The sequence below is a fragment of the Corapipo altera genome, unplaced genomic scaffold, assembly GCF_003945725.1.
Source record: "Corapipo altera isolate COAL_440 unplaced genomic scaffold, ASM394572v1 61553, whole genome shotgun sequence".
Lineage (NCBI taxonomy): Eukaryota > Metazoa > Chordata > Aves > Passeriformes > Pipridae > Corapipo > Corapipo altera.
This window is the reverse complement of record NW_020884918.1, coordinates 6858979-6883621: the sequence shown is the minus strand read 5'-3', so window position 1 is coordinate 6883621 and position 24643 is coordinate 6858979. Positions and strand designations below refer to the sequence as shown.

The 24643-nt window shown below is 46.4% G+C and overlaps 1 protein-coding gene across 5 annotated transcripts in view; it reads left to right on the top strand.

The window, feature by feature from the left end:
* Positions 1–24643, top strand: part of MYO5B (myosin VB) — a 146163-nt gene that overhangs the window by 15798 nt on the left and 105722 nt on the right. For all 5 annotated transcript variants that reach the window (XR_003529766.1, XM_027656049.1, XM_027656047.1 and 2 more), the window contains exons 2-4: positions 12207–12317; positions 15830–16001; positions 18399–18543. Coding sequence is in view for 4 of the 5 variants with exons in the window: in XM_027656049.1 (XP_027511850.1) it covers positions 12207–12317; positions 15830–16001; positions 18399–18543 (428 nt within the window). In the remaining variant the exon portion in view is untranslated. The remainder of the gene's footprint in view (positions 1–12206; positions 12318–15829; positions 16002–18398; positions 18544–24643) is intronic.

Genomic DNA, 24643 nt, shown 5'->3' with positions numbered 1-24643 from the left:
CAGGCTGGGAGAGCTGGGGGTGTTAACCTGGAGAAGAGAAGGATCCAGGGAGACCTGAGAGCCCCTTCCAGTGCCTAAAGGGGCTCCAGGAGAGCTGGAGAGGGACTGGGGACAAGGGCCTGGAGGGACAAGACAAGGGGGAATGGCTTCCCACTGGCAGAGGGCAGGGTTAGATGGGATATTGGGAAGGAATTGCTGTCTGTGAGGGTGGTGAGGCCCTGGCACAGGTTTCCCAGAGAAGCTGTAACTATCCCTGGATCCTTGGCAGTGTCCAAGGCCAGGTTGGACAGGGCTTGGAGCAACCTGGGCTGGTGGAAGGTGTCCCTGCCCATGGCAGGGGCTGGAATGATCTTTAAGGAGATGTGCTTTAAAGTCCCTTGCAAACCAAACCATTTGGGAGTTTAGTGATTCTGTGATCATGGAATGGGATGCCTCTGGAAGCAAGGGGTGCTTGTGGTTTTAGGTCTGAAAAACTGTCTTTATTTGAGGCAGTAAGTTTGAAAGAGCCTTCAAATGTGCAAGTTGAAGGATAAAATACCACAGTGTGTGGGCAGCCCCAACACAACCTTCAATTTGGCATTTCCCAGGACTGACACATTGGTATGTTGTTCCCAGTTTGGAGGGCCATAAATGATGGCCAGATGCACTGATCCAAACAGGGATTTTTTTTTTTTTCCTTATGAAGGCACCTAAAAATACCCGTTTGAAAGTTTGCAGCAGCATCCAGTTTCACCATAGTGTGGGACAGGGGAAAAGACCTGCTGCTGCTCAGAGGCATCTGAAATAAAGAGCAGCTGTGAAGGGGGCATGCTGCTTCAGCAGCTCTCTGCTTTTTGTAGATCCGTCCCCTTCAGAGACAATCCTAAATCCCTGCTACATCCATGGATATGCGTGACCCCTGATGCCTCTTCTGATGCATTTGGATTTTAGGGGAAATTCCTTCATGGAAAAGGGTTCTTAAGCCCTGGCAGTGGTGGAGTCCCCATCCCTTGAGGGATTGAAAGGCCGTGTGAGTGGGGCACTTGAGGACATGGGTTGTTGGTGGGCTTGGAGATGCTGTGGGAACACTTGGACTCAATGATCTTAGAGGGCTCTTCCAACCTAAAGGATTCTGGGATTCTATGATTCGGAGGTTCTGTGGGACAAACCTATAATGTGAGTAATGCTGTGGGTTATCATGTGTGCTGGTTTGCCCATGGCAGTGGCTGAAAGCATCCACACAAGTTCAGGTGGCCCCATCCAACAACTGGCCCATGGATTTTGAAGGAACTCAGCTGTTGGGACTGACCATTTTGTTAGAAAGGGCAGAAAGAAACTTTTTGTTTCGGACATTCTGAGCTGGGAACTGGCAGCAGCACAGTTTGCAAAAGCTTTGCTTTTATAACAGACTAAAGTGAGATAATGTAGTGTTTCTTCAATTTATTTTCCTTCCCCTTGTTTTATTCATCTGCCTAACAAAGCATTCCCTAGAGGACAGAGAAAAGTCACACTGCAATGTTTGGTGGAGATGGATTTGAGTTAGTGTTGGGCTCTAACTTGAGTGAGATGCTCTACAATCTCTCTCCTGAGTTGTCTTCACGTACTCTTAAACTGCTTTAACTTCAGGGTGTATTTTCATGTGTTTTGCTGCCTTTTATTTTATAATTAATAATAATTCCCACACAGACACTTCGTGTGGTAAGAGTAGGTGTAACTAAACCTTGAAACAGGTTTAGTCCTCAGCCCGTGCTGGTGGGGCTTCAAGGCAAGTGGCATCAGATGCAGTGTGACCATAGATGCCTGTCCTTCCCAAAGGGAAATGCATCCCTTGGATGGGAACTGCATTTCCTGGAGGGATGTTTACGTGGGTAAATACATCTCCTGTTGGGATATGAACGTTGTCTTGTGCAAGAGACACGCAAGAGAGGGGCTTTGTTGTGGGGATGGGGAAGGCAGAAGCGCAGCACCCAGTGGCTGAGCTTTTTTTTTTCCCTTTTTTTTTTTTTTTTTAAATCTATTTTTATTTTCCCCTACTGATTGGGCTGTTTTGTTCTATGGAGACTTCAGTATTTCATGAGAGCTTGTTGTTTGATCTGTGTGTTCATGTGCAGCTGGGGCACCCGCCCTTCCGAGGGGAAGAGATAACCTTAGATTTGCCTAATGCACAGGGGATGTTGCCAAGTCAGGGGAGGAATTCAATCCTGAAGGTGAAGGCTAGAAAAGATGCATTTAGTGGTGTGGTAGTGTTTTTTGGTTGTGATTTTGGTTTTGGTTTTTTGTTTTGTTTTGTGGGTTTTTTTGCGTGTTTTTTGTTTGATTTTTTTGTGTGTCTGTGTTTATTTTTATTTTTATTTTTATTTTTATTTTTTATTTTTATTTTTTTTATTTTTTAATTTTATTTTAATTTTACTTTGTGGGTGCCTGTGCCCTTCTTGCAACCCTTTTGCCACTTGGACAGCCTTCTGCACGTTGATCTCCTTCCCTGAGCCCTTCCTGCAGAACACAAATGCTGTTTTGCTAACAGCATCACCTCCTGAGACTCAGGATTCACGGGATGATGAAGATGGTTTGTCCTGCATCCCTCCTTATTTAAGCTTTTCCCTCTCCTACATCTGTTAGAGGAGATTGGATGTGGGATTTAGGGGATGGTTTTCCAGGGTGGTGTAAACAAGAGGCTGCAGGATATCAATGCTGGTAGATCTGGAGAGCCAAAATCTCAGTATTTTAGCTGGACATCTAAAATTATAAGGAAATAAAGAAAATGTAGGTGACTGTCCAGCCGTCCTGTACTTTCCATTTTACAAATTAAAAATATTTATATATTAAAACCTCCTTTCATTTGAGTTTCCTCAGTGATATGTTTTAAGCCAATTTCAGTTTAGTGATTGCAAGACCATACTTATTTTCAGTGTCTCACTGGGGAGAAGAGACAAAATCTGTAAATTATTATAAAGTAACTCACCATCCAAGTGTGCATCTGAGTTCCTGGCACATGGATGTCCTGGGAGAAGCAGAGCCAGGTACAAATCACATTCCCAAATACCCAGAAATTACTGCAATGAGATAAAAGAGATTGAGGAAGAAATTCTTGACAGTGAGGGTGGTTCCAAACCAAACCATTCTATCACTGTATGAAAGTGCAGGAGCAGTTTTTCCCTCCAGGAGACCTTTTCTCTGCTCTCCCATTCTTAAGCAACTGGGGGTGTATGAGTGTTTGTTCACTGCTTCAGTTATTTTAATTAAACATATTTATTCCAGCTTTGTGTCTAGCTCACTGGTGCCGTTCTCCAGGTGTCTTAATGTCTCCTTGCTAACAGACCTTATTGCTGGAATTTTTTAATTATAACTGGTAAAATGTTGCCTGTTTAAATCCTCGGTAATCAATTTGTTTTCCCTCAGTTGCTCAGCAATGAAAAGGATGCAGAGGTGGCCCGGGGGTGTTTCCAGCACACCCCTCTGGTTGGAAAATGCTGGAAAAATGTCCTAGAACTTCAATTCAACCCCCCTTTGAATTATGTATGCATGAGTGATGTCCCAAGAGGGTTTTTAACGCACGAGTTCTGGAGATGTGAGGGGTAACTACACAGGTTGATTAATCCAATTACTACTTTCTAATAAGGTTAAAAATCCAGTCTGGTGGAGAGCTTGCACTGCAATTAAAGGTGAATTTTGGTGGTGCTGTCTTGGCACAGTGGTGCCCAGTGGGGAGGATGGCTGAGAGTTTGATGTGCTGTGCACCCTGAATTTTGGGAGGTGCCTGTCACCCTGTGAATGTCACTGGTGTCACCACAATTACAGCCAAAAATCAGATGCTGTTTTTAGTATTTTTAGCTGAAAGCTCTGGTGTCCCCTGGCTGCATCCCTGCACCACCAAGCCAGGCTCCTCCCAGGACCATTTTCATATAAAATCATGTGACAGGGGGTGGTCACTGCACTGGGGAATGAACATGATGATTAATTTCCCTAAAGCATCACAAGGCTGCGTTATAGATAGAGGACTGTGAAAACCCAGGGTGAAAGGCCATTTTTGACTACTTAATTAAACCCAAAGGCCATTTTTTAACTATTTATCAACAATCAGGTGTACATGGTGTATATAGAGCATGTTTTGGATCCATCTTATGTTCATCAAGGAGATAACTTGGAGTTTGGATGGAAAACAGGAAGACAAAGACAAGGTTAAAGTTTTGATTAATTGAGAATTACATGAGAGAAGTGTAATTAATACCAATCAACAGGGATTTGCAGAAAGTAGCCTGAAAGGATTTCACTTTTGCAATATGACAGGCTGTTTGGTGCAAGTCATGCTACAGAGACACTTGGCCCCTGCGTGGGGTTTTTAATTAAAAAGGAAAAAAAGTCTGTAAAACTCCAGTAACCATTACTGGAATGAAAAAAATTGGCTGCATGGCTGAGTTAGGACCATGGGGCTCATCCTGGGTCGAGGATTTTTTCATGATCCTGTGCAATATGCTGATTTTTTTAATCAATGGCTTGTAAGAGGAGGTAAGGAGTGCTGGAGGAGCTGGGTCAGCTGGGTGGTGCTAGAATGTGGCCATGAGCATCCTATGGGTTCTGGAACCAGGGGAGATGCTTGGGAAAAGGGTGTTGAGCCCCCTGCTCCAAATTGCTGCTGCCCTGATGCCCACAGTTCTTGCAGGAGGATCTGCAAGTCAAGTGTATCATTACCTGGGTCAGCTTTGTCACCAGGCCATTTGTGCTCCTCCAGGGGCTCTGCAGTGATTTAGGGGAGGTTGCAGAGCATCCCTCTTTCTGTCAGTGTGACAGTGGATGGATGGTGATGGTAAGCATCTGGTAGAGCAAATGGTGAGTGCTTTGCAGGGCTGAGCCAGGCCCGATAGAGTGACTCAGTGCTGTCTGTGGGGTGGTGATCTCCTGCTTGAGGAACCCCAGGGACTGGGGAGAGGATTCCCACCAGCAGACTGGTGGCTGGCATCTCATAGTGCTGCTCTAACACTGGTGAATGTTAAGTTTTGCAGGGCCCTTTCCAGGGTTTGCTAAATTCTCCCGTGGAGTACATGCTTTAAATCCAGGCTTAAATACCCAGAGGAGCAGCCCTGCCTTGTACCCTGTGATTTCATCAGGCTCCTGGCTGTGTCCTCGCTGCCAGCCCTCAGCCTTCCCCAGTGCTGCTTCAGAGCCACCAAAGGCCAAGGGCTCCTGTGCTCAACCTCATCCAAGGCTGGAAAGGACCACAGAGAGACCCCAAGTGCTGTCAACTCCAATTATCCGGGTACAGCTCTCCTTCTGGAACATCGTGGGCTGCTGTGGGACGGTGGCAGCGCAGGTGACAGTGCACAGCCCCTGCGGGTGAAGGCTTGCTGACCCTGGCAGAGGGGTTTGGTCTTGTTTTTTTTGAAAGGGTAGAGGGGCAAAGTGAAAATGTAGGAGTTGTTGCACTGCCCAGAGCAAATCTTGGTCTTGCAGCCCACGAGTGAGTCGCTCCGCAGCCCAGGAGGGACTGCTTTTTATACTCCAAATTAAGACCAAACTGTTTATTTGCACTGTCTCAAAGCACCTGGGTCTTTACCTAGTTTTGCAACATCTAATGACTTACTGCAAGAGGAATTTTGCAGTGAGAGATCAGGGCTGTGTGTGCACTCAAGACCTTGATGCTGAACTTGTCACTCTTAATTAAACCTTCAGCAACGAGCAGTGCAGAGATGGCATGGAAGAAGTGGCAGGGGAGAGGATGGGAATACATGAGCTGGCTGTTAGTTACATGTAAGACTATTGATTAGTCTTGGAAATCATCCTGAAAATCATGCTTAATTAAGTAAAGGCTTCAGGTGTACCCCCAGTATTCCTATCCTGGTGTCAGGGCTTGCCTGCAGCCCCACTCTGCTCCGTGCCAGTTTTCTGTCTGCCTTTGGTGACATGAAGTTTGTGCAGTGATGAACTGAAGCCCTTTAGTGCCCCTTCATTAGAAATGCTGCTAATGAGCCAGTGGATAAATGCTGCAGATGCTGCTTGTCCAAGTACTGCTCAGCTGCTGTGACACTTTATGCAAATCATCATCTGAGTTAATTTGGGCAGGGGAGTAAAATTCCACAAGGAGAAATAGAGTGAACTGAGTGCTGGTGGGAGACTTGGAGCCATCCATCAGTGTGACATCTCTTCAGGGGGAGAGGATAATATCCCTGTACCCAGGAGGCATCAGCAAAGCACATACTTTGTTAGCTCAAAGCCAGGCACCCCTGTAGCCGTCTGGGACGGGGAGATGCTCCCCAGGATTTGGGAGCCCTGCCCTAAACAGGGCGAGGTCTGAGTGTGCCTTTGTGTGCTTCTCCTGGGACCGTCTATCCAGGCTGATAGCATGAGGATGGTGGAGAATGTGAGGGATGGTGTAGGTTATGCTCACCTCCCTTGGCTCAGCTGCTTGAGATTGTGTGTTTTTATCAGCCTGGGAAACACAAAGATTGCTCATTCTCATGTTGGAGAATTAGAGACTCTACTGCAATGTGCCACTCTCTTTCCCTTTGCACTGAACACTTTCAGCAGGTTAGCACTTGCATTCTGTAGCTAAAAACGATGGTTTTTTTGGTGCTTTTTAAGAAGTAAAACCCTATTATTTTTTTGCCCTACCCCTTGAGCATGGTGTTATTGTAGTGTACATCCCCTGCTGTGAGTCAAAACATTGATTTGCCAGTCGTAACCTCTCCTTTCAGTGTTTTCGGGTTTTTAGAGTGAGGAAGAAGTTGATCTTTTCCTAGCAGAGGTCCTTGTTGTGAGTAGATGCCCTCTGGGGTCGTCAGGGCTGCTGGGCTGGTGTGTGTCTTCCCAGCATCGAGTACTGGCACTGGGCAGTGGAGAGATGTGCAACACAGGGACATTCTTACCTGCTCTGTACCAAACAGTAAAAGCCTCTGCCATCCCCTCCTGCCCCTTGTGAGGGTTTGCCAGCTGGTGGTACCCAGCAGCAAGTGGAGAAGCCAGACCAGGGTGAGATACAGAGGTCAGGAGGTCCTGGAGTCATGTCACAGCTTAGGGAGCTCTGACCTAAATATGGGCTTTGCTTGTCTGCCAGGCGGGGGAGAAATCATTCCTGGGGTGAAAAATCTCAATCAGAGGATGGGAAAGGGAGGATTATAGCTTGCCATCTGCCTCTATATTCAATATTGTAAATAATAATAAAAAAGGTAATGATCCACAAGTCCCTTAATGGAGAGGTTTTTGCCCTGCTGCCAAAGCACCTCACCTGTGCCTCGCTGCGCCACAGGCAAAGCAGATTTTTCTCCTGAGTCACTGCCAAGTGGGGTAGAAGGGAATTTTAAGGCTGCAGGGCACCCGGGAGAGCCTTGGAGCTGGTGCCTTTCTATGGCCCCCTCCTGCCAGCACCCTTCAAGCAGCTCTTGCCAGCATTGACAGGCGCAGCAGTCTGCACAAACGCATTTACCACAGCTACATAACTCCGTAAGCAACCACCTGTAACTTGTGGGGGATGTGGGATCCTGCTGCCTTGGGCATAATGCCAGTGGATGGGCAAAAACACGTGTACTGGTGACTCCAATTCAGCCCAGGACTGCACCCCCAGTGCAAATTGATGCAGAGAAGTTTGTTTGATCTGGTGCAGAGCTGGAAGGGGATGCCGTAAGCAAGTAAAGTCCTCTGGGTTGGGTTTTTTTTATCTGCAAGATCCTCTTTAAATGATCTCTGTGGAGGGATCTTTAATACTAGTTTAAAGAAAAAGTAAGGGAAAGAAAAATTACATCCAGATTGTGTGGTATGACAACGTTTTAATTTAAAGTACAGCTTGTGCTTTCCTCTTCCTTGAGAAGAGCACAGTTTGGGGAAACTTTGATTTTAGTAACAGATAGCCTGTGAGAGCTGGGGGGCTAGTTACTGGACTGTTTCACTGTAAGCTGCTTAACCATTCACGTGCTGCATGCGTATTCTTGGGAAGTCAGGGCTGAAGCTCGTGCTGGTTTTTCTTTTGTATGCATTTTTTTTCCCCCCCTCTTCAAAAGCATCCAGCAACACTTGTGCCACTGAACAATACAGAATGAGGTTGGAAATAAGACCGCTACAAAGGGGTAAAGGTGGAAGAGTGCTTGCTTTACAGAGAAAAATATACAGAGGTTTGTTCCAATTTCCACCTCGTTCTAGTTGACATTTTTATGTTCACATTTGGGTTTCTGACAAATCACTGCCTGTGGTTTCTACTAGAGTCCTTTCATAAGATTTGCTTAACCCAGTGTGGAAGTCTTTGTAAGGAGACACTGAATCTTAATCTCTGTTACTGAATTCCTAATTGTGAGGTGGTTGGTGCTGTTGTATTGCCACTATTGTGGGTTTTCTGCTGTGCCCTCCCTCTATCTGCAGCTTGTTGGAAGGATGTCCCCGGCAAAATGCCTTTGACTCAGGAGCAATGAAAACTTCCCAGGGTCAGCTGTGAGCATTGCCATTCCTGAAATAACTCAGGGGATTAAAACCCAATCATAATAAATGTGGATTTTGCTGACTTCAAGCTTGCCACAAAGACTTGCAACCACCAAACAGCCCAGACTAAACCGAGATAGCTAATTTTTAATACTTATTGCATAATGAAAGATTATACAATTTTCTTAATGTAATGAAAATTATATTCTGTCCCCACAGTTGTAACTCCTTCTACACAGACCAACATCCCTCCATGGAGCATCCTCCAAGCACATTGCCTGGAGCTTGCTGGGAGTGCCTTTGGCCAGCACCAAGGGCTTCAAAACAGTAAAACAAGACCTGCCTCTTCTAATTTAATGTTGGTTTTAATCTGCATCTGCAGCGGCAGCCTGCTAAAATCTAAATCAAATCAAGAGGTGGGGATTGAATTTATTAAGCTTCTGCTTAAGCTGAGTAGAATAAGGCATGAGGCTTCAAGAGCATTGAATGGCTTCAGTTTTATTGGGGATCTGGTTTAAAAAGACCCAAAGCGAACCAGAATTTTTTGTTTGTTTGTTTGTTTTTTTCTTGAGAGGCTGAGCATGCAGAGCTATTTCCAGTTAATTTTAACACATCATTTAAAGGCATCCTCGAGGACTGAAGAAAATGTTTTTCTTTAAAGAAAAAAAAAAAAGAGAAAATGGATGGAGATACCGGAGTGTTAAGACATTAAGTGGTTTGCCCAGGGTTGTGTCTGCTGAGCCTAAAGTCAATTAATCCTTTGTTCCCAGTGCTTTGAGATGGATCCACCTGCCTTTTTCCTTTATAACAAGCTCCTCCAGAAGACCAAGAGTGACTATGGAAGTAGGGGTTCACAGGGATGCTCTCCTCCTGCCTGGGTGGATAGCTACCAGGGTTGCTGTTTTTGGTGATCTGGTGGCTCTATCTCTATGGATTTAACTGGCAAATATAGGGTGTGTGAAGCCACTTTGGAGGGAGCAGGTTGGAGGCAGGGAATGCAGGAGGGATGAGTGTGGTGCTCCTCGTGCCCCCACCACGGGCTGCCTCCAAGCCTCGTCAGGTTTTAATTAAAGCTCTCCTTGTAAAGATGTAACAATGACAAAGTGCTTTTATTCCAGCGCTGTGCTGGACATATTTGGGATTTATGGGTCAAAAGGAAGGCTTGGGTGGGGGTTTGTACAGCAGCCTGCCCCGCCTGGAGGGCTCAGCACTTGTGTCTCTGCTGGAGCACAGCAAGGAGGGGAGGACGGTGGAAAAGCACAACAAAACAAACGTAATAAGAGTCTTCCCCTTCTCAGACGCGTGTGTGTGCACGCGCGAGAGGACAGCATTATAGATGCTTGGGGAAATGCATTCATAGCAGCCTGTTCCAGCAGCCCCTGGCTGTTTAGCAGGATGGGAAGCACTCAGAGCATGGGGACCTTGATCACATTTGGAATCTCACAGCTGGGGACCGAGTGGCCCCCAGGGCTCCTGAGACCTTGCAAACATCTCTGTCCTGTTGCCCCCTGTACTGTGTGAGCCCTTGCACATGTGTGCATACACAAAGTCCTGGAAAATCAGTTTTAAAATTCTGTGGTTTTTTGGTCAGGGTGGCTGATGGGGTATGAAGTCTCCCACCACCGGGTTTTGGGCAGTGGATGCTGAGAGCTGCCACCCTCTACCAGCAGTTCAGAGCCTCCTGCCACACCTGGGTCTTGGGTGGCTCCTGGCCGTGGCTGGTGATGAACTGCTGAGGATGACCACTGTGACCTCTTACTGCTGCTGAAGGTGCACCCAAATTTCATTTACCAAAACGTTCACAAGCACCACTGTGGTTTTTGGGTTGCTTTGGGGTCAGCGTGTCTCTGTCTGCACCTGCCTGTCCAGGCAGGTCCATGGATCAGCCCAGCCCTGTGTGCAGGTGGAGAATTTGCAAGGTTTGCCAAGACCAGCAACATCTTGTCTTTGAAGCTGCCTTGAGCTGGGTACATCCTGATCCTTGGCTATTCTGGGCATTTCTAGAGCATGTCTGAATCTCTCTTCTGCCAGGAGAGAGCTGGCACTGGATGAATCCACAGTGGTGGGGATGAAAGAGCAGGCAAAGTGCTTTGCAGAGGGATGAGAGCTGCAGGAATGGTCTGTAAAGCACTTTCTGTAGTCTCAGAGTCTGGAGAAGCAGGTGAGGAAGGATGAGTGATGCATTGTCATCTCGCCAGCTGCACCTACTTCTTCTTTCAAGGGCCAGCCAAAGATGGGGTTCCTGGCCATGCTGCCAGGGATGTGTCAGCTCTTTTTGTTTGCTGGAGGGGACAATGGAGATTGGGCTAGGGGTCCTGAACCAGCTCCTTCCTCATTGCAGCCTCCCTTTCTCGTGGTGGGGAGAGCACTGAAGGGTCGTGGGATCTAGAGCTGGTGTGATGAGGAGGGGGGGAAAAAAATTTATTTATTTATTTATTTATTCGTTTCATGATAAAACTGCTGTTCTGGCAATACAATTGTGTAGCTCCAATAACATCTAAAGGTTCCTGCTGCTGTAGCTATTGAGCAGCTCTAAAAATAATTACAAGTGATACATATAAAAAAATTCATTGCTTTTCAGCTGCAGAGCAGACTGTCAGATGGTGGCCACTGCTGTTTTAGCTCGCGGGCTGCTACAAAATGTTACTTGGCCGTCATGTGCTTGGGTTTGGTTTTAAGACAAAGGTCAAAACTTACCTTTGATGCTCTGGTGCTTTGGATTTTCTGGAATCTCCCCCAACCCCTTGTGTTTGGAGTAAGAATAAGGTTATATGGTTCTTATTTCAATCAACAGGCAGGAGACATGCCCCCCAAATGCCAATAAATTAGTGACAATTGAGGTGTTCCCATTGACTCCTGTGTTGGGCTGTCTGAGTCCAGCATCGGGCTGGTTTTGTGGGTCCATGGCCAGCAACCAAAGCATGATTTGTGATGCAAAGACGAAGTAAATTGGGGTTCCTTGTTCTCAGGACCTTGCCCTGGCAGCACTGCATGCAGGAAAACTGCTCTGGCAAAAGAAAGGTGGATGTAGAGGGTAAGGGGAAACCCATGGGTGGGGGTGAACGTGTTTCTGGCCTGCAGGACTTTGTCCCAGCTCCCAGAAGAAGTCCTGGAGGTCTCAGCACAGCAGTGGCTACTTGCTGAGCACGAGGGGATGTTTTTATGCAGCCTGGGCAGAATCTCTGCATCACAGAAGCAATTAAATCTCGTTAGCAGAAGGTGTGGTGGCCCAGAGTGTGCTGCTCACACTTGGGTTTTATCCCTTCATGCACACTTTGGCTGGGCTGTGCAGGTCTGCCTTGGGGATTTTGGTGGCAAAAGAGGTTAAATGTTGCATTTTCCTGGAGCCCTGAAGCCTGTTTGCAGGTTTGCCTCCAACCGAAGGAGCTGGCATTGGTGTCGTCTTTTGCCTGCTCCAAGGCAGTGGGTTTGGGTTGGGGCTTGCTCTGTGGGAACCAAACTGTCCTGCTCTGTGCAAAATAAATACACCCTGGTGTATGGTCTGCTGGGGCTGAATTGTGTTATTTCATAAAAGTTTTTTTCCCAGGGAAATTAAATTCCATGTTTGCCTCGAGGCTCTACCTTGCTTTGTCAGATTAGTAACAAGCCAGCATACACCTCATCCAGGAGAAGCTTGACTGAAAACCAGACTTCTAAGAACTAAAACTGGAATTTATTGGGTTTTTTTTACTGAAATCATTGGTTTAGCTGCACTGACTTTACAATGAGTGTGGGATTGTATTAATAGAGAATTAATTTATTTCTCATTTGATTTCCTGAAGTTTCCTCATATTTAAACTTTTCCTTTCTTATCCCCCCCTCTACAGTACACTAGAGTTTGGATTCCTGACCCTGATGAAGTTTGGAGATCGGCAGAAATTGTCAAGGATTACAAAGAGGGAGATAAAAGCCTCCAGCTGAAACTTGAAGATGAAACTGTAAGCTTTTGAACATCGTTATTCTTTTTAGTAATTTAAAGCTTCAAATTAATGTGTGAAGAAGCCCGATCCATCTCATACTTTCTGTGAAGCAGTTTAAAATGTGTTTTATTGCCTTAACACTTCCAGCTCTTCCCTGCCTGCTCCCTCCCTAGACACTTGTGTTAAAGTAGGTTGTGAGAAAAGCCCTTGACCTCCATCATCTCTTTTCATCCCCTGGCAAACTTGTAATAGTCTGTGATATCAGAATGTATTCTTTTTTTTAGTAGTAGCAGTATGTTAGAAATACCATTTTAGGCTCTTTGCTGCTGAACAAACTGTGAAGACACAGTGGCTGGTGGCATCTACTCAACCTTGGGTGCCGATGGAAAAATCACACAGAACACAGAACTGACTGCTGTGCAACAGCTTTCTCCACGCCTTTGTTTTTCTCTTTAAGTATAATCTTATGTAAAACTCTCTTTTTCCTCCATTTTACTTTTAAACAAATGGGTTTTAAAAGGCAAAACCCACAAAACTCATTTAAATGTAGATGTTTTCTAGCAAGCGCTGCTTCCGAACGCGCACGCAGCCAGCAATAAATCATTCCCAAAGCAGGATGGAGGCTGGGGAAAAGCAGCTGCTTTCTGTTCCGCACAAAAAGCTCATAGAGTGGGACTTTGGGTGACAGCAAGGAATTGCAGATGAAGTTAACCATGGCATTTGCATCAGCTGCAGATTTGGGTGGTTTATGGAAAGGGGGCAGCAGTGCAATGTACCCACCACAAGGTGCCTGGTGTAGCAGGAAGAATAAATACATTTTTCATGAAGAATTTCACCTAAACCAGCTTTCTTCACAGAGCAGGTAGGGTTTACTAAGTAGTCTAGAAGATGATCTGCTCTGTTGCGTAAAAGAGCACTTCAAATTGAACATGCTCCAAGGAGGGCAAGTAATCCACATCCACTGCCAGGCAACCATTTCGACACTTTGGGGAATATCTTGACCGTGTTGCTTAATGGGCAGATGGAGAACAGGAATGAGATGTGGTTGATGAGGCTGTTCATCAAAACAGCTTTTCTTTCACAGCAGGACAAGCACAGGCTGTTGCCAGCGTGTGAATGTGCCAGGTCTGCAAAGAAAGTCAGTGATGCTGGAATCTGCACCCAGGACTTGGTGCTGTGGCTTTTTCCTGGCTCAGCTGTGTCTGCTTTTGTTGTCCTCCACAGTTTGCTCTTCCAGCATAGGGCAGCTTTCTGAGAAGGGTAAAGGATGGATGATCCTACTCTTGGAGGTGCTTTTTTTACCCTCCATGGTGATAAATCTGGATGAGGAGATGCACAGATGCCACCCCACTATTCCTTGGAAGCACCAGGCACCAAGTTGCAAGAGACCTTAAAGTTCAGCCAGTTCCACTGTCATGGGCAGGGACACTTTCCACTATCCCAGGTTGCTCCAAGCCCCATCCAACCTGGCCTTGGACACTTCCAGGGATCCAGGGGCAGCCACAGCTTCTCTGGGGAACCTGTGTCAGAGCCTCCTCACCCTCACAGGGAAGAATTTCTTCCTAATATCTAATCTAAACCTACCATCCTTCATCTTAAGGCCATTCCCCGTTGTCCTGTCCCTCCATCCCCTGTCCCAAGTCCATCTCGATCTCTCCTGGAGCCCCTTTAGGCCCTGGAAGGGGCTCTCAGCTCTCCCTGGAGCCTTCTCTTCTCCAGCTGAACACCCCCAGCTCTCCCAGCCTGGCTCCACAGCACAAGGGCTCCAGCCCTCAGAGCATCTCTGTGGCCTCCTCTGTTATCATTCCAGCAGCTCCAGGACCTTCTGATGTTGGGAACCCCAGAGCTGGGCACAGATGGGTGCCTGGGTGCAGGTGGGTGCCCATCTCATTCACAGCAGCTCCTTCCTACCACTCCTTGTGCTCAGGCTGCCAAAGTATATCTGCTCATATTTCTGAGTACTACAACCTCCATCCTTCCTTTCTGGTTGAGATCTCCAGCAGTTTTAGTGCTTGGGAGGGGTTTTTTTCCCTACCTTTAATCTGGATATTTCCCTGGAAACCAAAGGGGCTAAGAAATCCTGCAAGGTCTACTCAAGAGCTGAGTATCAGCAACATTAAAGTACAAAGAGACAAAAGGACTACTAGGTGTTGTAGGTAGTAGCTTAATAAGCATGTCACTGTCATGGTGAGACATGAAACATCTCATTTAGGGGTTGTGTAAGAGACCCAAAGTCTCTGGGAGCACCTTGTTTGATTCTCTTCTGTATGAAGTCCTGCGTGGATCTGAGTCATGTTGGACTGAAAAGCTTTAGGAAAGGGAGAGAGCACTCCTGTCCATCAGTTTGGAGATACCCAGCATACATATCTTCAGGGGATTCAAAGCTGTTGAAAGCCTTTTGTTCCTGACAGCCAACATGCATTACCCAACAGTTTAATGCTTCTCTTTTGTCCTTGTGCTTTAAGTGAATTTTCATGGGTTTTGTGTTTTCTGGCTCTACTCTGTATGCAAGAGTACTCCCTCTGAATGAAGAGCTGACTTTTAAATATCACAAGGCATCCCTGGTGTGTTTGCCATTAAGATGTGAGACTGAGTGCAAACTCTTGAAAATTGGCATTGACAACATGGAATTGGAGAATAAAACCAGCCTGAGGTTGTCAGATGCGCTGAGAGACCCCATCCTCGTGCACTTGGGCCAGCTTTCCTTGTGCTGTTTCCATGGGCAGTGTTCCAGTGCTCTTTTGCTTGCAAAATGGGGTTCTTCCCTTCTGCTGGGACCTGAGCATCAGGACCCCTTCGTGAGGCACCCTGTGGGAAGCAACATCACAGGAAACATTTTTTCCTCCGCCGAAAAAAAAAAAAAAAAAAAAAAAAAAAAAAAAATTACAGTTTTTCTTTAGTTGGTGGCTCTGCTGCTCACTTGGGGATGAGTCAAAAATAGCATAAGGCTGCCCATATGGTAACTTCAGCAGTGTAAACTGGCTCCTCAGACACCGAAGCAGCAGGGACTCCATGATTCTCCATGTCCTCTCTGCCTGAAGAGGTGTCAGGTTTTGGGTATGAAAGTAACTTGAATTAAAAATGAGTTGAGAAATCGTTCTGATGGTAAGAACGTGGTCTAGTTTGAAATGAGGCTGGTTTTCAAAGAGCATGAAGGTGCTTAGATCAGATGAAGCTGTGCTTGTCTGTGTGGTGCCTGTTACTGCTCAGAGCTGGCTAAAGGCTGTTTGCCCCAAGGTTGGCCTGAAAACAACTCAGATATGCTCAGGTTGGTGCTTGTGGACCATCATGGTACTCCAGGACCTTGGTTGGCCACCTCAAAGCCATTTACCAGAAGGATGACCTGTCACCTGGTAGTGCATCATCCAAGTCCCTATAGCATTTAGCATAAAGGGGCTTTTAATTTCATTTAGAGCAGGGTGTGTAACTATTTTATACTATCAGGATGGAGTTATGCTTGGTTAAGTTATTAGATATTAAAGGAGCTGTTGTTTGTTGTGTTCTCATGTTCCTCGTGTGTTTCTTTTCAGCTCTACGAATATCGTCTTGACCTCCAAGGAAATGAGCTGCCTCTCCTATGCAATCCAGATATCCTGGTCAGGGAGAATGACCTGACAGCCCTCAGCTACCTGCATGAGCCTGCAGTCCTGCATAACCTCAAAGTCAGGTTCCTGGAGAGCAACTTTGTCTACACATACTGCGGTGAGTGTCCAGGCCACACATTCAGCTCCTGGAAAGCTGTGGGTCCACAGAGAAACCCCTTGAGACCACAAACCAGAGGCTGCAGCACAAGGAAGGTCTGGGGACTGTGATTTTGGGGCGGGTGGGAGACACAAGTGTGTGCCAGCAGGCTTTAGTTTGTAAAACCACAGGTGGTTTTTGAGGGTTGGTGCACTGTGAACTTCCTGAGCTCATGGTCCAGTTGATCCAGTTCCACAGCAGCTGGTGTTTCCTCTAACTCTTGGTGGGAACATCTTGCCGGATGAGTTTGAGGCCAACTTTTTGTGTGCTTGGCAACCCCCCCCCGGGAAAAAGTAGGATATAGCAAATCACCAAAGAACAGCAGCATGCCAGAAAGAGTGATCCAACTGAGAAATATTCATAGTGGGTTTTCCTCCTGAAAGACATCAAAAAACCTTCTTGTGCTCTTATTTCCTTCCTTTTCTTAATGACTTTGGGAGTCATATAAGCCTTGAATTCAAAATGGAAGGAGGGCAGGTGTGAACTTGGGTTTGTCCTTTTTGGGGCGGGTGGCTTGCCAAATCTATTCAGGACTGCAGTTACCTGTGAATAAATAGCAACAAATTGCAACTTAAAAAAATCCAAAAAAAGAAAGAAGGCAGTTCATAAAAATCCCAGGATGCTTTGGGTTGGAAGGGACCTCAAAGCTCATCTTGTTCCAACCTCCTGCCATGGGCAGGGACACCTTCCATTAGCCCAGGTTGCTCCAAGCCCTGTCCAACCTGGCCTTGGACACTTCCAGGGATCCAGGGGCAGCCACAGCTTCTCTGGGAAGCCTGTGCCAGGGCCTCACCACCCTCACAGACAGCAACTCCTTCCCAATATCCCATTTAACCCTGCTCTGTGTCAGTTTGAAGCTGTTCCCCCTTGTCCTGTCATGAGTTGGAGGATTTCAGCGAAATCCATGGGACCCCTTGCATGGCAGGGTGAAGCCTGGTGTGTACAGCTGTGATGAAGTGTTTCAGTTTAGGGTTGTTGAGGAAATCCTTGCAAGGAGGAGGTGACTTTTTAAAATAGTTCTCTTGAAATATGTAGCCTCTGTGGCTGTTAGCAGTGGTGACTTTCCTCCCAGTGTTTAATGATGTGTAATGTGGGACTGCTGGCATAACTTGCAGCCTTTAGCAGCTGCACTTGTGCCTTCAGTCAGCTGCAAACCTGCTCCCATCCAAAATCAGTGAGGTTTCATTTGTGCAGCTTCTCGTGGAGGTTTATGATAACCCTGAGCACAGCATCATGTTAATGAAGATAAAGGAGTTTGGGCTTTGCAAGTGTAGGTTTAGCTACAGAGCTCTGCGTGGGTACAAAGTACCCCATGCTCTGGTTATAAAGTGGTTGAGAAGGGCAGAAAAGCGCTTATCTGGGGTAACAACAGCCCTTCAGCTTGGTTCGCGTGGTGTTTTTTGGTGACTAAGGGAAAGTGGGGCACGCCCCCAACAGAACCAGGAAGCAAACAGAGAGGAGGAGGGCACAGGGAGGTGAAGCAGCTGGGTTAATGTCCTGCAGAGGCAGGTGATGTCACTGACCTTTGCCTCCCACGGCGGGTGAAGTCACGTCTCCTGGTGTTCGCTGCCAGCTGAGGGTTCCCGTGCTCCACTGTAACTTCAGGGTGCCCAAGCCCTGAATTGGCTGGGGTCCACTCCCACCAGCCACCTGCTCCCCAGAGCCCCTCACAGTAGCAGTTTAAACCTGCAGAACCTGAAGGTGCTTCAGAGGTGGAACTTCGTCAGCACTTACATGCAGGGCAGCTCCCTCGAGCTCACAGGGAACACCACAGGTGGCTCTGCCTCTCATTAATTCCAAGGCTCACTGCCTCCTCTGGCGTTCCTAGAGCTGGAGAGGAGGCAGACATTAAAGCTTTAATGCAGGCTCTGTCACTCCTTTCCTATGATTTATGCATATCAGTTTGATTTTGGGTACGTTCTTTGTTATGAGCTTTCACTTGAGATTTAAGCCAGGGGAAGCCCCAGCACGTTTGTTTGGGTCTAGCAGAGCTTTGGTTGCTTTTCTGAAGTGATCGCTCAGGCTCTATTTAGCTTTCCTCACTCCTTCTGCAAAGTCTGGCTTCACACAATGTAAGTTATTATAAATTTTTGCTCTTATCACTAGTGTTGTAGGCCTCCTGTGCAGCTGTATGGGAGCTTATTGCCTTGCTATGAAAGCACAGCCCTTAAAAGGAGATGCTGAGATAAGAATCAGGAGTCCTCCCCCATTCAATTCTCATCCTTTTTTTCCCTTCAAGCATCATATTTCAAAAAAAAAAAAAAAAAGGATCAAAAAAACTAATGCACACCCTGAAAAGCCTGAAATATTAACTCCCTGCTTGGTTTGTGATATACCTGCCTATTTATCTGTTATAAGGTATCGTGCTTGTGGCCATCAACCCATATGAGGAGCTGCCAATCTATGAAGAAGATGCCATCTATGCATACAGTGGCCAAAACATGGGGGACATGGATCCCCACATCTTTGCAGTGGCTGAGGAAGCCTACAAGCAGATGGCCAGGTGAGTGGGTGCTTAAAGTGGGAAAAGATGCAATTAAACGCGGGAATTATGCAGTGAAAGGGAAGTTGTGGAATTCTCCTTGCTGGCTGGACCCCCGTCGTTGCTTTCCAAGGCTGCTGGGCTCAAGGGGATCCCTGTGGTCCTCAGGAACTCAGGGATTTGGTGCAGCTGTGATCCTGATAGGGATCCTTCTCCTGCTGCTGCTTGGGTGAGCTTCCTGGATCAAGTTCAAACCACTCTGCAAAGGTCATGTTTAATAGCTTGGAGGAAACCACATTTCGGATAACTTGGTGAGATAATCCAGCTAAACCCAGGAGCTAATGTTAGTTGTTTTTATGGAGACGTTGTGATTTTGAATTAGGAGGTGACTGGCAGATATTTGGAGGTATTTATGGATCTTTCAAAGCAGCGCCTTCAACAGATGGATGTGGTGGGAGTTCTACTTCATTTGTTTCTGTGTTTGTTGTGTTACTGAAGACAGATGTAGAATTTTGTTCTTAGCAGATAAGTCACGATCTAAAAGAGAATTTGGGAGGCAGCTGAAAGTTGTTGCACCAGGGATCATTTTATTATAGTTTAGAGGACTCTCACAGTGTGTTTATGTTTGCTTGTGGATTAGCTGAGATTTTCGTACAGCCCTGGTTTTTAATAGCAAGAGTAAGCACTGAACCACTTTCCAAGGGTTGCAACCTGTTTTCTGGGCTTTGGTGGTGAGTTAGGATGCATTTCTAATCAATGGTGTGCCAGAGTTCAATCCAGAAATGCATCTGGAGGAGCACTGCCATGAGTGGAGATCAGAGGGATTGTGTCCAAACTGAGTGCAGTTCACTCCTGCGAGTGCTTGTGCTTTGGGCAGATCTGCTTTAAGAAGAGTTCAGGAATTTGGGAAGCTGTCTGTAGGAAGAGGAAGGCTTAGAATTTTGTCCTTGTGTGAGTTCAGGCTGAACAGCAAGCTGCACGGGTTTTTTTAGAAGATATCAGAGCTTTGCTGACCAATGTGGACAGGACCCATGGATTTCCTGGGCGGGTGTCTAAAATATAAGGCTTTTCTGAAACTGAAGTTTGTGCTAGGGAAGACAATGTTTTCCCACATTCCTGTGTATTTTTGCAGGCAGTGGGCTAACAGTAAGCTCTAGCCAAAGATGCTTGACTCTACTTTCCTTCTTGTCAGAATAAAGCTACTTTTGACAAGTGACTCATAATTGATAACTGCTGTCTCTGGGTGGTTAAGACTGCTCTGTTTTCAAGGGGACAGGAAAATAACCACCTTCAAAACTCTTAAATAAGATGCTCACTGTTCAATACTCCTCTAGTGCTTTCTGTTTTGGGCTGTTATTATGGTAATTGCGGGTTTGGGTACAAAAGAGTGTTTAAAACGGGGCTGAGAGGAGATTGGGACGTGGATTACAGGAATCTACCTGTTTATTTGAAATGTGCCTTAAAATGTAGCATGCTGTGTTTTAAATCTGAAAGCCTCTGGGGGGAAGTTGTGTTTTCCACAGTTTGATCCGAGCTTTTCCCTCTGCAGTGCTCCAGGGAGAGGGGTGGAGCTGCTTGAACAAGGGTGTGTGGATGGCACGGCTCACGAGTGATGGATGAAGTGCATTGAACAGGACTTCTTTTTGCCTTTTTTTAAACTGAAATACTGACTCTGTGGGATGCCTTCTGCCTGCAGCTCAGCTTTAGGCAATTGGGGTACACGTGAGGTGGGCTGTGGGTGCTTGGGCAGCTCAGCCATCAGGGTGGAGGTTTGTGAGCATGTTAAACCTGAACTGGTGCAAAAACCTCACTTCCTTTGCACTGTTTGAGCTTTTAAACAATTGAATTATATCCGGTGCATCCTATAGACCAGGAATAAAATTCAAACTCTCCATCCCAGAAGGTCAAACTTGCAATGTGATTGAGAGCAGAAGAACAGTCTTCTGGATTCTTCTGAATATTTTAGCTTCATTAGTGGGCCAGAACACACTGGAAAGGCACAGTGGAGGTGATTGAATGGGATTGAGTAGGTGGCAAGGGAAAAGGGCACAAAATCTAAGACTCTCTGTAAAATGAGAAAAATTGAGGTAATTAGATTTTTAATTCTCTGAGCTTCTAGTATACCATGGCCATTTAGAGACAGGGTGCCAGGGCAGAGCTTAAGATACTGGTGGTGCACAAGTGTTAGTGAAGTGGTCCTGTGCCTTCTCCCCTGCCTCAAGCCAATAGTGTCCATGAGATGGGACTGGGGACTCTGCTGTATCCCGTGTTTGGTTTTGTCCTGTCATCAGAAAATGCCAAAGAAGGAAAAAAAGACGTGGGTGAGCTGGATAAAGGGGCTGCAGAGAGCGTACAGCAGCATCTGATCCCTTTTTTGAGTCTAAGTAGTTCACAAAGCATCTGAACACTTACAGTTATTTCAGCACGTGTTAAAACTCCCCTTTAAATATGAGCTTTTACCCGAAGAGGATGTTTTGTAGAGAGTTGCTTTGTAGCACCGGCATGTAAACCAGCTTAAACAAAAAGAAAGGCAAGTGATTAAAATTCGTATGTGACAGCCTCTAATTTTTGCACTGACCAGCTCTTTAGAAACTCCCCGCATACCCAGCGTGAGACTAAATGCACTCAATTCACTGAAAGAATGTTGTTTTAAGCAAAATACACAGCACTGAGTTAATTTGCAGCAAGTCTGCTACTGGAGGTGGTGGAGTCAAGCGTTGGGAGGGTGGAGGGAGGGATCATCTGGTGATTTTTAACAGCTGAGGCTGTGGGTTCAGAGCAGTGAGTGCTTTGGGTCACACATTAACTGCAGGGCAACGCAGCCACCTCCTCCCCTGGTCACGATCTCTGTCCTGGTGAGGTGCAGTGGGTGTTGCTGCCTTTTACACCTTCGGGGGCTGCCAGGGGTGTTTGCAATCCTGAAAGCAGACTGAAAGCTCTGCCATGGTCACAGGGAGAGCCAGCACAGCCGCTGGTGCCTTGGCCGATTGGTTCTTGCTTTCCTCGCAGAGGAACAAAAGATCCCTTGTGTGCCCAAATCCTGGTGGCAGCTCTGGTTTCCTTGTGTGTCACTGCTCTGGGCAGAAGCAAAAATTCCCTTTGAAACTTGCATTTCATCTGAAGTCAGCCTGACCAGCAGCTTTCCACACGTGGGCAAGGGTTGTTCCACACTTCTCTGTGCTGGGCACTGGTGAGGCCACACCTCAAGTTCCTTGTCCAGTTCTGGACCCCTCAATTCAGGAAAGACCTTGAGGGGCTGGAGCGTGTGCAGGGAAGGGAACGGAGCTGGGAAGAGTCTGGAGCAGCAGGAGCAGCTGAGGGAGCTGGAGGGGCTCATCCTGGAGAAAAGGAGGCTCAGGGGGGACCTTCTGGCTCTGCAACCCCCTGACAGGAGGGGGGAGCCAGGGCAGGGTCGGGCTCTGCTGCCAGGGAACAAGGGACAGGAGGAGAGGAAACAGCCTCAAGCTGTGCCAGGGGAGGTTCAGGTTGGACATCAGGAGGAATTTCTTAGTGAAAAGGGTTGTTAAATGTTGAAATGGGCTGCTCAGGGAGGTAGTGGAGGAGTGACTGGATGTGGCAGTCAGTGCTCTGGGCTGGGGGACAAGGTGGGGATCAGTCACAAGTTGGACTTGATGACCTTGGAGCTCTATTCCAACCTTAAAGATTCCATTATTCTCACCCTGACCTGTGTCCCTTTCCATGAAAATGTACCATCAGTTATTTCCAGCTCCATGAAGGTGACCAAAGTTTGGATGGTGACAGTGCAACGCCAGCTTCCCCTTCCCAGCCTTTTGGAGCTTTAGTTAGATGTTTAGTTAGATATTCCCCTTTGTGTCTGCAGCTCCATTTTTCTTCTTCTCAGCTTTTCTCAGCCAGCTTGAGTTGTTGGTGTGGTCACTGTGTTGTCTCCTGATGCTGAGCTGAGTCTATTAGGAAAATCACTGCAGTCTGCTTCAGCAGTGAATATATTTGTGTGACTTTACTCTCTTTGGCCCCTTGTCCCTTCATTTTGTCCCACCTGGCTTCACTCTGGGCACTGGTTGGAAGTTGCTAGTCCAAGCAAGGTTTCATAATGCTTTGGGGTTTGTGGTTGTTTTTGGTTGTTTTTGTTTTGTTTGTTTGTTTGTTTGTTTTTTGAGTGTGTGGTTTTTGTTTGTTTGTTTTTAAATAAAAATCATGCATTTTACTTAATAAAATGCAGAATTGAACAGCACCAGGTGAGAGAGGTATGTGGTATGAATTGCACTGCTGTGGGCAATGGAGCAGAAGAATGGGCCCTCTCCAAATGTTGTCAAACGTCTTTCAAAAGCAGGGAGCTGGTATTAAAGGTGATCTTTGCTCAAATCATAAATCAAATATTGAAGTCATTGTAACCCCCTTGCTGTATATTCTGTGTGTTTTCCCATTAGCACATCTGGATCTTGTGGTAATAGGAACATTACCTCACTTTTGTGGGCCTCCTAACAGGTGTGACGTGGCAGCAGCCTGTGACAGATAATAACACAAAATAATTTCAGTGTTCAGGTCTTACCCTGGGAAAGACCTGGGGTACTAAAGGAGTTGTGAAAGCCTCCTAAGAGCATGGACTGGCTGAAGTGCCATGGCCTTTATTCACTTGTGCACCCATCAGGCTGATGCTTTCACAGATGCATGATGTCTGCAGAGCTGTTTCATGTGGCCAGGTACACATATCTTGATCTGATTCACGTATAGCTCTGCTAAACTGAAAATGTAGAATGTTTTAATGTTTTCCCAGGAGTGTGAAAGGGCTCTGCAGAGCTTACCTGACCCTTGCAACATCAGTGGGAAAGCAAGTGTTCTTGTAACCTGTTGGTTAGACTGGATCTTCGTCCCTCTCAGTGTGAGGATCCCCTCACAGTGTAGTGTTGTTGATGGTTCTTACAGAACAAATGAAAAAAATAATTCAGGAGTGATTTGATGAGTGAGTTCAGCTTCTGTATATCTGGTCTAAACTGCAGCTCTCTGGGTACCAGATAATTAATCCCCTGTCTCTGCAGTTCAAATCAGGGTCAGCATCTACTGTGTGATTCCTAAATTAGAAGTTATATGGAAATAGAATGTCTCCCCTGTTCAGCCCCACTGCCCACATGCTGTTTCTGGCACTAACTGCCCAAACACTTGGACTGCAGACAGGTTACTGTGTTTAGTAGTGGCTTTCCATTTTTATTGCAATTTAGCGTACCCAGGCTTTGCATTGCACTGTCAAAAGCATATGTCAAAGTGTAAGAATCACTGCTTGCCTGCAGCAACAGACAAAGTATCTGTGCCTTGCAGAGATACAGGTGCCAGTGCAGCTGTGTGTGTGGTGACAACTGCTCTCTTTCCTGCTGTGGGGTGCAATGCTGGAGCTGGAAAAGAGCAGGAATTGCAGCATCCACCCTGCACACAAGCAAACAGACTCGGGGAGGGATGTGGGCACGGTGGGGGATGTCCTTTGATAGCACTTCAGATTTCAAGCTTTACAGGAGGATTTAAAGCTGTACAATGAGAGAGCAGATAGGAGTTAAAAAGAGAGATTAACCCCCGACGGAGATGCAAGAGGAATCAGACTGGCACAGTAAATAAGGCTGAATCCTGCGTTATATTAAAAGCAGGGAAGGGTTTAGGTCTCCTGATGAATGAGACTATGTTGGGGGTTTCCAGGGAGATGTGGGGCTGAGCTGTGCTGCAGCTTAACAGAGCCTTGTAGCAGGTACCATCTCAAAACTAAAGCTTTGGTCTAAGAAAGGGATCAGAGCAAAAAACAATCTGTAGCCTGGAATTTAGGAGTGAATAAAACTGAGGGGTTTCTCTTCTGTTTAGGTTTAAAAGTGGGATAGGGATGAGGGGAGAAGGTTTTGGAAGAGTGTTATCATAAACATGCTGGTGCTGATTTTACACCTCAGGGTTTGCTTTTCTTCTCCAGAGGTGATATACAGAAAAAAAAATTAAGCTATGAGGGACTCCAGGTGTTTCCAAAGGATTGGAGGAGTGACATTCTGGTCTTTCTTGCCTAGTTATGGGAGAGGACAGAGAGATGCTCTGAGGAGAATTGCTTTTCTTCTCCAGAGGTGATATACAGAAAAAAAAATTAAAGCAATGAGGGACTCCAGGGGTTTCC